The following is a 10,745-nucleotide window of genomic DNA, read 5'->3' as shown; positions in this document are numbered from 1 at the left end:
CATGTGTCATGAAAATATCCGTTAAATCTGAATCTGATGTTTCTTTTCACCTGAAACTTTTCCTCCAAATAAAACTCAACCTCTTGTTAGTAACAGACGCTGGTTCATAATTAAAGGAGACATGGACGTGATGAGCTTTAGTTTCCATTAGAAATATTAACATAAATCATAGAAACATATAAAAGGAGGAGGTGATTGTAGTCTTATATATAGAAGCAGGAAACGTTTGATGATGACCCAACAGTTATTAATTATTAATAATGAGAAATGTCTGTCTGTTGAACAGGTAAAATAAAATCATCCAGTGACAGTTTGACACCGTAAAATAATCTGTTTTTTTATTTTTAATGTGGAGCAGAGACCTGGGGGGGGGGGTTGAGAGCTGAGTGAAGGTCAGGAAACACTGACACAGGAGGCAGGAGGTTTCACTCTGCTCCTAAATCACTGAACAAAAAGAACTCAGAGGAGCTCAGATCAATGCTGTGTGTGTATGTATGTGTATGTGTGTGTGTGTGTGTGTGTGTGTGTGTGTGTGTGTTTACGCTACATAGAGAGTACCTGTGTGTGCATTGAGCAGCCAATCAGTATGTTTGATTGATGGCTCCCTGCAGACCTGACAGGAGTCTGAGCAGTGTGTTCTTGTCTCTTGCTGCGCGCGCGCACACGCACACACACACACACACACACACACACACACACTCGCACGCACGCACGCACGCACGCACGCACGCACGCACGCACGCACGCACGCACACACACACACACACACACACACACACACACACACACACACACACACACACACACACTTCAACCTCGGTCTGCAGATGATGTTGTCACTTTAGACAGATGATGGAGTGTGAGGGTCTGGTCCTCCACAGACACTCAGTCAGGACTCTGAGGTGGTCTGAGTCCAGCAGGTCCAGACTGTGGTCTCTGTCAGGACACTTCATTAATTTATTAGTGTTTATTTAACACTAAATTATTATGATCAAACACCTTCAATAAAGTGAGGCCACTAAAGTTTCTGCAGAGAAACTTTTTCCTAATAATAAAATGAAGTGTCAATCAATGAAATATTAACACAAGTTTAATAAGTAAAAAATACTGTGTAAAACAGATTAAAATCATGTCAAACTTCAACTTGCAGTATTTGTGTCAACATTTAATCTTTAAGTGTAAAGTAATGTTAAATCCTGTAGAAGCAAAATCTAAATACAATATTTACTGATTCAGATTCGGATTAATTTTCTTACATTTCTCATAAAATATAATTTACTTAAGAAATGCAAATTAAATTGTTAAGTCTCTGTATGTAGTCTTTCAACTAAAGTGGGGTTGGAAACTTAATTACAAATAACATACGCACCACTATTGACTTTATAACACTTTTATTTAATATATTCAGATGTAAATTTACAATATCAACCAATTATTCACAAATAGTTCTTCAGAGCCCCGGGATGATCTGAAGAACTAAAACTGGCATTTCTCCATTGGTCTATCTTGCCTGTTAAGGTTCCTATAATGAGGAGGTGATGATGTCACCTCTGAAAGAGGGGGGGCTGTGGAGCTGAGGGGGGGTGGTCTGTTGTTTTTTAGCTTGTATCTTCCAATTCAGTTTTATCTTGTTTTCCACAGTATTCTCCATATAGTTCTGACAACATATGTGGACAAACATTATACTATCTTTTATGTCAGAATCCCAACTATACAGTGTATTAATAAGTCAAATCTAAACATACCACAAAGGTCAAGAATGTGTTTCCTGGTCCTCTCTGTCTAAGTGTACAAGTGTGTACAAGACAGTTTTCTCATTCACTTCACTCATTTACCTCTCATCAGTTCGTTTAAGCTTTAAACCAGCTGACAACATTAACACAAACTAGCAACACACAGTAAAATTAGCTTCTTCTACATTGAAAAAAATGCTGTTATGGCTAGCGCGCTAATCGCGGTTAGCTTTTCACTTTAACACGTTAATGACGCAGTATAAACACACATACTCAATGACATTTGTTTATCCGTCTATAGCATTATGTAATCCGAAATAAGCAACATGAACACAAACAACGTGATAAAAACAATAGAGTAAATGTTTTCTTACGTGATGTTTTTGCAGGATATAAATTCACTAGACTTCTCTTAGGTGACTCATTCAGTTGATCAAAGTTAGCTCCTACATGTTGTTTACCTGTAAATGTCTTGTTCTGTGTTCAGTTGTTCTCAAAGACACTCAGAGGAGTCGGCGGTTCAATTTTTTCCGGTAAGTACATTTTGTTTTAAGCCTGTTTCTTTGCTAGCCAAAATTAGCATCCCTGTTAATATCACAGTTCAGGTGAAGATGCACCTTGCTAACCAAGCTAGCCAGCTAGTGCTAGCGTTAGCTGATAACTTAGCGATTGCTATGCTAACGGTACCTGGACCCGCTGGGCTGATAACCTGTGTCAACCTGGGTTAGCCCGTGGAGGTGTTCAGTCAAAGCCCAATAAAAAGGTGAATTTAATCGACGTTAATCTAACGACGTTTGGTTTGTGTTTCTCCACATGTGACCCAGTTTAAGTGATCTGCGTTAGTGTAATGCGCAGCGTTAATGTTAGTTAATACATTGTCCATCAAGACGTCGTGATAGTTCAAGTTAAGATAACGTGACGTTTACAAAATGTGTAGACAAATATTTGTCATATAGAAGATTGTTCATTTAATACTCAAACCAGTCCTCAACTGAAGCAGACATTCATGCACCTATCCTGACAGCTGATCGATATTTGTGATTAACTGTGATCCACCGCATCTTAACTCAAGTGTTTGTGTTTTATTGTCATTTGAAAGGTTTCCACACTGAAAACTGAGTGATCTGTGCCAACAGAAGGAGGACCTCATGTACAGAGCAGCCCGTTTGTTTCCATTCATCTGGTTGTGGAGAAGGGAGACTGCATGGACATCCTTAGTTCTCTAATGTGCTGTGATGATGATGATGGTAGAAAACCTCTCCCAGTTCATCTTCCTCTGATGAAATGACAGACCAACTGCTGATGAGTTAGTTTATTATTCTCTGTCTTCAGGATTCACACGTTCAGTTTCTTACCTGCAACTTCATTTCTGCTGTTGTTGACAGGTGATGGTAGCAACACTTTTAAGATCAGAATTTATAAATATTAAACTGTGATTAAGTGATGGATCATCTCTAGCTCCGTCACCACCTCCACAGGTGAAAGTATTTACCAATTAACATCTGTATGTTTTTTGATCCTTCATTGCCAGTGTTGTCGGACAACAAAGTTAAAGCAAGATCTTCATAAATAACTTTACTGGACATTATAAACTACTCAATCATCAACCACATTACATCAACACTTTGAGGTATGATCCCTGCACATGACAGATATTGTCTATACTGTGATCTTTTGTACATCCCCTAATCAATACCTTTTGCACATCTTGCCCAGCAGGAGTTTTGTCATTCTAAACACTTTTGTACATAGTTAGTTAGTATTGTTAATTTTTTTTTTTAAAGTGTGTGTGTATATATATATATATATATATATATATATATATATTAATCTCTTCCAAATTCTTTACATGTATCATTTGTTCTGATTTATTCATTAAGTCTTGTTTTTATTGCAGTATATGCTAAGTGAGGTTTAAATGGATGATTGATACATCTTTTATGTTCTGAAGTCCTTAGAATGCTTCAAAAACATTTCATAGTCTAAAGAGGAGCTGCTTATTATGATTTTCCTCTTATTTTCATTGGGATGGCAGAATCCACCTCGGGCGAGAACGACACCTTGCCCAGCAACATATGGTAAGTCATGCACATTACTCCACCCCATACATATAGGCTCAAATTAGGGTCAAAATGACTGAGCTTGTAAAGTGACCTTAACAAATAATTCCAATGTTTGTAGTTGTAAATCAACATTTGTTAACATGTAAAATAAATCTGCATGACAAATTCAAGTTTCTGCATCTGTAGAAGAGATCTGTATTTGTTAAAGTCTGAATGTAAATTATGAACAAATGATCAGTTTGAAGTTAAACACAAACATGTAAAAGGAAGAAATGGTTTTGTCAACATCTGTGTCCTGATATAGAGAAGAGAACTGTAAAACGCTGTTCCCACACACTGACGTTACAAGGGTCAAACTATGCAGTTGTCAGTGTCGCACACTGGGAGCGTTACGTGCTGAGATTTACAGTTTTCTGCTGTGTCTGCACAGACATCCACAAAAGCATTTCTTCTTTCCCTGTCTTTGTTTAACCTCACCACTGAGCATTTCTTCAGTTTTGATTCAAACTGTCTTAACAAATACAAATCTCTTTGTCACAAGCACAATTTGTTTTCCCATGCACAAACTTGAATTTCACATGCAGATTTTTTTTTCCAGGTTTACAAAGTTTGATTTACAACTACAAATATTGGAATCATCACTTTATAAGCTCAAAATCATTTTGAGCCTAATTTGAACAAGGGGCTAAGTCGGGGGCGAGCTAGCCGCTGTTTTTGTTAGCTTTTTTGAATTTAAATCTTTATTGGTGAAAAACGGACAAAACAGAACAGAGGGGGTGGTGGAGGGGTAGCTTGCTAGCATTAGCAGCTAGAATCAGCATTAACTTCTCGTTTTTTCTTCTTTATTGGTGGGAAAAAAATAGGGAAAAACAGAAAAGAGGGGTGGGGCTTACTTGCTAGCATTAGCATTAGCAGCGGCCAATAGATTGCAAATAAAAAAATGGTCGGCTGGCTAGCATTTGCATTAGCTTTGATCATCAGGATTAACTTCTTTTCTACAATAATGACACTTATTACAGGTATAATGTTTACAATCATGTACAATAAATAAATGATGATGATGGCGGCAGTGTGCGTGTACAGTATATAGACCTGCCCCCCCATTTCATTAGCTTTAGCATTAGCAGCTGGCTTGCTGGCATTTTTCACTGATGAATGAATTTAAGAATTTCATAATAAGATTGACAGGTGGGGGTGTTAGTTTTCTATCATTAACATTAACTTTTTTTTTCATTGGTGAAAAAAAACGGACAAACAGAAGGTGACACAGAGGGGGGAGTAGCTTGGTAGCATTAGCAGCTAGCTTGCTGGCATTGTTCATTGATGAATGAATTTAACAATTTCATAAAAATAAAAAACAACAAGTAGGGGGATAGCTAGCTTTAGCATTTTTATTTATCCTTATTGGTGAAAAACCGACAAACAGAAGGTGACTCAGAACATTTTAACAATGAAGCACTATAGACAAGTGACAGTCTATATAAAGTGACATTTTGTTTGTGATTGTTTACAAAAATAATAATAATTGTAAAACTAACTGATAATGAGTATTGATAAGTTATAATGCTAATAATGATATATTATAATGGCAATAAATGATAATGATAATGGCAGCAATGAACGTGTGCACGTACAGTACATACAGCTGCCCCCCATTTTCATTAGTGCTAACATTAGCAGCTAGCTTGCTGGCATTGTTCAACGATGATTGCATTTAATGATTTCATTATAACATTGCAGAATGACAAGTGGGGGGGCTATTTTGCTAGCATTAGCAACTAGCATTAATATTAGCAGCTAGCTTGCTGGCATTGTTCATTGATAAATGAATTTAACGATTTATAAGAATATTCAAAATAATAATGTAACAAAGTCAGAACTTTCTAAATGCACTGTATGTCTCACTGATTGATCTGTCCAACAGCCATCTCTAGTATTCTTTTCCAACAGGGAGTTTCTCTAGGATGAAGTGTAATTCAGGCAGAGTTTATGTTCTTACAGCTGCTTTCACACCACTGCTGTGTGTGTACTAAAATCACACCCAAATATTAACATTATCATGTGAAACCTGTCTCTGTCTATCTCTCCCTACAGGTGACAAAGAAGCTGCTGGTGCTGCTTCTGAAACGGTTGCCTGGGTTACCAATGTTGGTGTGTTGGCTTTCCAGGATGGCGGCTAGATTAATGACACCACATCTTGGAGGTGGACCCCCGGAGGTGCCTGTATCATTGAGGCACAGCGGTCCGAGCTGGAGGGGAAGCACAGGATGCTCGGCCTGACTGTTGCCGTGGTGATCCAGAGGATCTCCTGGGAGGAGTGGAGGCTCCACTGTTGGAGGAGGACACATGGGGCAGAGGAGACGTCCTCCTCATCCAGGATCTCCACGTCACCCTGGACATCTCTTTGCTGGATTCTCTCTGCATCCAGGACATATGGAGACACAGAGGAGCCACCAGTTGCATTCAGGACCCAGCAGGTGCAGCTGTACAGAGACTGGTAGACTGACAGAGGGCGGGGTCAGCCTTCAGGTTTCCACCTTCACCACTTCATCCCAGGTACATGCGTGTGTCATAGCTTGTGATTAAGTATATTGTGTATTATCATTTATTTATTCATACAGTGCCAAGTACTTCCAAGCTCCTGGCAACACCTGCCAGACAGAGCAGGAGGAAGAGCGAGGTGTCTTCCCTCCCAGAGACCAGGAGAGGCAGCCCAGGTGACAGTTCAAGGCAGCGACGGGGAAGAACACCTCCTGTCCTGGGAAGGAGAGTCTCCAGAGGTGAGATTCACTTCAGATATCACTGTTTCCTCTAATGAATATCAGATCTATATTAACACACACTGCTCTCTGATTATCTTTCAGCTGTCTTCTTGGACTGAACTCGGGCCCTGCTAACTGGGCCAGTGTTAGCCGCCTGGTGGAGGCCGTTTGCAACCAGCTCTGCGTCTTCACCCGGTGGCCACGTGGTCCAGAGGGACCGTGAGGACTCGGTGGTCATTCATTCTCAAGGATTATGTCGCATCAGAGAGGCAGTGCTGGCCGGCCCCAGGTTGATGGCTCAGACCAACATCCAGCTCTTTGAATTGAATTGAGGACTCAGTGGTAAGAGTTTGTCATGAAGCTGTTGGTGTGTTGGAATCTGTTCTGTGATTTATCTTTTAATGAAAGCTGAAAATCCTAAAACAGTCAGTTTGTCTGTGTGTTCAGGTGCTGGCCAGACTCTCCCTTCAGCAAAGGGTCTGTCCTTGGTCCAGGTGGGACAAGGACAGACCTTTAACCTCAATGTCCTGGAGGAGCAGCCTGGGCCCTCCAGCAGGGGTCTTCCTCCTCCTCCTCCTCCTCCTCCTCCTCCAGACGATGAACAGCATGGCCCCTCATCCAGTGATGTTGGTCCTCCCCTCGCTCCAGCACCACTCCCCTCTTCTGTTCCTCCACCTCCTCTGCCTGGACTACCTGTACCCAGGACCAGAGCCTACAGGAAGAGGAAGGTGACCTGAAGCTGCTGTGGCAGAGCGGGGGCCGCTGCCTGGAGGAAAAACCCTCCAGCTGTCACACACTCTTTAGTGTGAACTGAACACTGACAGTTCAGATTGTGAAGCAGTTGTCAGTGTAGTACAGCTCATGTTCATTAGTTTTATTCACAACTTCATTGTTGTCATTGAAAAGGTGTTTAATAAATAATCCTGTGATTAAATTGTACTGAATGTTTCTTCATATTTACCATCTGCCTCATGATGAATCTAACAGTCACTTTGGTGAATTAGTGTTTTCATTGTTATTTAAATTGGTAAGTTCATAAGACAAATTAGAAAAGGACAAACTCTAGTATCTGTCTCTAGATCCTGTGTTGTCACTGTTGAAGGACGGACACATTTAAACATTTCTATCATGTTTGTTGTTGATTAAAGCAACATAGAAAGTCTTTGATTAATTACAGATTCAGGAAAAACTTCAATGTTGTGATTTCTATACTGTGCTGCTGCTACTGTTTATTTGCCAAATGCTCAGCCAGGAGCCTGTTGCTGTCAGGTTGCCGATGCAGGTGGGTGTACTTGGTTTCCTGGAGGACACAGGTCAGATCCCCCCCCCCCCTCCCTCCTCCCCAGCTCCACCCTCTCATCCAGATATGGTTTCTTCTGGCACAAACACAAAGCCTAGTAACGTGAAAAATTACAAAAGAATCTTTAAATTGTTAGTGTGGACATTAACCTTTGTAATAACAGGCTACATTTTTAATTACAGATAATTAGTCAGTAATTACAGTAATTTGTCTTTACAGAAATGGGAAATAAATGTAATTCATTATTATTGGCCTAATGCTTAAAATAGAAGTTTGGCTGTTAATCCACAGATCGTTTCTGTCATTTTACAGACTTTTGTTCACAATTTTAAAAAGACAGGAAATTACTGTTAGAAAACAGTTATTTCCCGTAAAATTAGGATTTTTTTACAGTGTATATTAAGTGGTGCAGTGTTATTTGATCAGTTGCAGCACTTCATATAAAGGTGTACAGCCTCTTCATTGTGGAGCATTTAGGTTTCCACCTGTCTTTGCTACAGGGGGAGAGGTGTGAATGTGTGTCAGGCCTGTTGTCACCGCCCGGGGCTGATTAACCAAACGATCCCCTGACATGTAATCTCCACGGCGTGTGTCCCGGTGCACGGTGCTGTGTGACGGTGCGTAACGCGGAGGAGATCCGCGGGGTTTCTCCTCAGACACGCCCCCAACGAGAGAGAGAGAGAGAGAGAGAGAGAGACACAGACAGAGAGACAGAGAGAGAAGCGTAGTTGCGTGGTTTCAGTCTCTCTCTCAGCAGCACCTGTGTGTGTGACCGGAGAACCAGCCTCCCGAACATCTCCTGTTTTACCGCTTCAGTTTGGTTCGGTTCTTCTCGGCTCGGACCTCCTCTCCGCTGCGGCTGAGGACACCTCTCTCTCTCTCCGCGGGGAAACTCACGGGTTGCTGCGGAGCCCGGGAGACTCCGGTGGGGAGACCCGGAGGAGAGCATGCCTGCGGCGGATCGGTGCCAGCTCCGTGTCCCGGTGCGGAGTGCGGGATCCTCCTGATGATTCCGGAACTTGTTGCTGGAGGAAACTCAGTGTGTATGTGAGTGTGTGTGTCCTTGTGTGTGTGTGTGTGTGTGTGTGTTGTGTGTGGGGAGGGAAAACGCCGCGAGGAGGATTTTAGCGGGTTTTTTTTTATCAGACTGAAGCTCCAGAGGAGTTTTCTGTGTGGCGGTGAGTTTGTTTTTGCGTTTGCTGCTTTCCCGCGCTCAAAAAAACGATCATTGACTCCTGCTGATCACTTGTGGATTTGGTTGATTGTGGCTAAAAGCGTCGATTTCGCGCGTAAAATCCTATTTTTTTCCCGGAGTACCTCGGTGGATCAGTCCCATCCCTGTTCCCGGTTCTGTGTCTTCTGTCCCCGGATGTCCTCTCGCTGCTCCGCCGCTCCCTGAACCCTCCGCAGAGCTCCAGGAGCAGCATGGCAGCAGGAGTGGCGGCGTGGCTGCCGTTCGCCCGGGCGGCGGCCATCGGGTGGATGCCGGTGGCCAGCGCGCCCATGCCGGTGCCCCCGAAGGACAAGCGCCGCGGGCAGGGCGGGCTGATCGTGTTGAACGTGAGCGGCACAAAGTTCCAGACGTGGCGGGACACGCTGGAGCGGTACCCGGACACCCTGCTGGGCAGCTCGGAGCGGGACTTCTTCTTCCACGAGGAGAGCAAAGAGTACTTTTTCGACCGCGACCCGGACATCTTCCGCCACATCCTCAACTTCTACCGCACCGGGAAGCTTCACTACCCGCGGCAGGAGTGCATCTCCGCGTACGACGAGGAGCTGGCGTTCTTCGGCATCATCCCGGAGATCATCGGGGACTGTTGCTACGAGGACTACAAGGACCGACGGCGGGAGAACCAGGAGCGGATCCAGGACGACGAGGAGAACGACCAGAGCAATGAGCTGGTCTCCCCGGACCTGAGCTTCCGGGAGACCATGTGGCGGGCTTTCGAGAACCCGCACACCTCTACCATGGCGCTGGTCTTCTACTACGTCACCGGCTTCTTCATCGCGGTGTCGGTGTTGGCAAACGTGGTGGAGACGGTCCCGTGCGGCACCGCGCCGAACCGCGTTAAGGAAATGTCGTGCGGTGAGCGGTACGCGCTGGCTTTCTTCTGCCTGGACACCGCGTGCGTCATGATCTTCACGGTGGAGTACCTGCTGCGCCTGCTCGCGGCACCAAGCCGCTACAAGTTCGTCAAGAGCGTGATGAGCATCATAGACGTGGTGGCCATCATGCCCTACTACATTGGCCTGGTCATGACTGACAACGAGGACGTGAGCGGCGCTTTCGTCACGCTGCGCGTCTTCCGGGTGTTTCGGATTTTCAAGTTCTCGCGACACTCCGCGGGACTTCGCATCCTGGGCTACACGCTGAAGAGCTGCGCCTCGGAGCTGGGCTTCCTGCTCTTCTCCCTCACCATGGCTATCATCATCTTCGCCACCGTCATGTTCTATGCGGAGAAAGGATCCAGCGGCAGCAAGTTCACTAGCATCCCGGCCGCCTTCTGGTACACCATCGTCACTATGACAACGCTGGGGTAAGTGGCGCTGATGTATGTGTCTGTGTTTAGGGGGCGTGGCCCCCAAAATGGGCGGGGTTGAGTGTTGGTGGTTTCAGGAGTTTGATGTGACATCAGGTGATGAGCTGAATCTGACGTCATGTTGACTCCAGTGTTACGCTCACTCTGGATTTTACTCCACTTTTGGAAAGTGAGTTTGAAGAGGAGCAGAGTGAAAACACCTGGAGACAGGTGTCTGTTCTAAAGGTCTCTACGTTGTGATTGGCTGCTGGAGGATAGGGTTGTTTTTCTTTAGTCTCCATGTTTGAAACGTTTGTCTGTGATGATTTAGGTGATCAGTCATAGCTCATTGTGTTGTTGTGAGTATG

The 10,745-nt window shown here is 43.9% G+C and overlaps 1 protein-coding gene across 1 annotated transcript in view; it reads left to right on the top strand.

The window, feature by feature from the left end:
• The first annotated feature begins 9,001 nt into the window (after positions 1-9,001).
• The window catches only part of kcnd2 (potassium voltage-gated channel subfamily D member 2), a 36,456-nt gene continuing 34,712 nt past the window's right edge, over positions 9,002-10,745 (top strand). The window contains exon 1 of the mRNA XM_022755821.1: positions 9,002-10,395. Coding sequence (XP_022611542.1) covers positions 9,284-10,395 — 1,112 coding nt within the window. The 5' untranslated portion in view covers positions 9,002-9,283. The remainder of the gene's footprint in view (positions 10,396-10,745) is intronic.

Source organism: Seriola dumerili, unplaced genomic scaffold, assembly GCF_002260705.1.
Source record: "Seriola dumerili isolate Sdu_G_001 unplaced genomic scaffold, Sdu_1.0 BDQW01000236.1, whole genome shotgun sequence".
Classification (NCBI taxonomy): domain Eukaryota; kingdom Metazoa; phylum Chordata; class Actinopteri; order Carangiformes; family Carangidae; genus Seriola; species Seriola dumerili.
The sequence above is the reverse complement of the archived record's forward strand: the minus strand, read 5'-3'. Positions and strand labels throughout refer to the sequence as shown.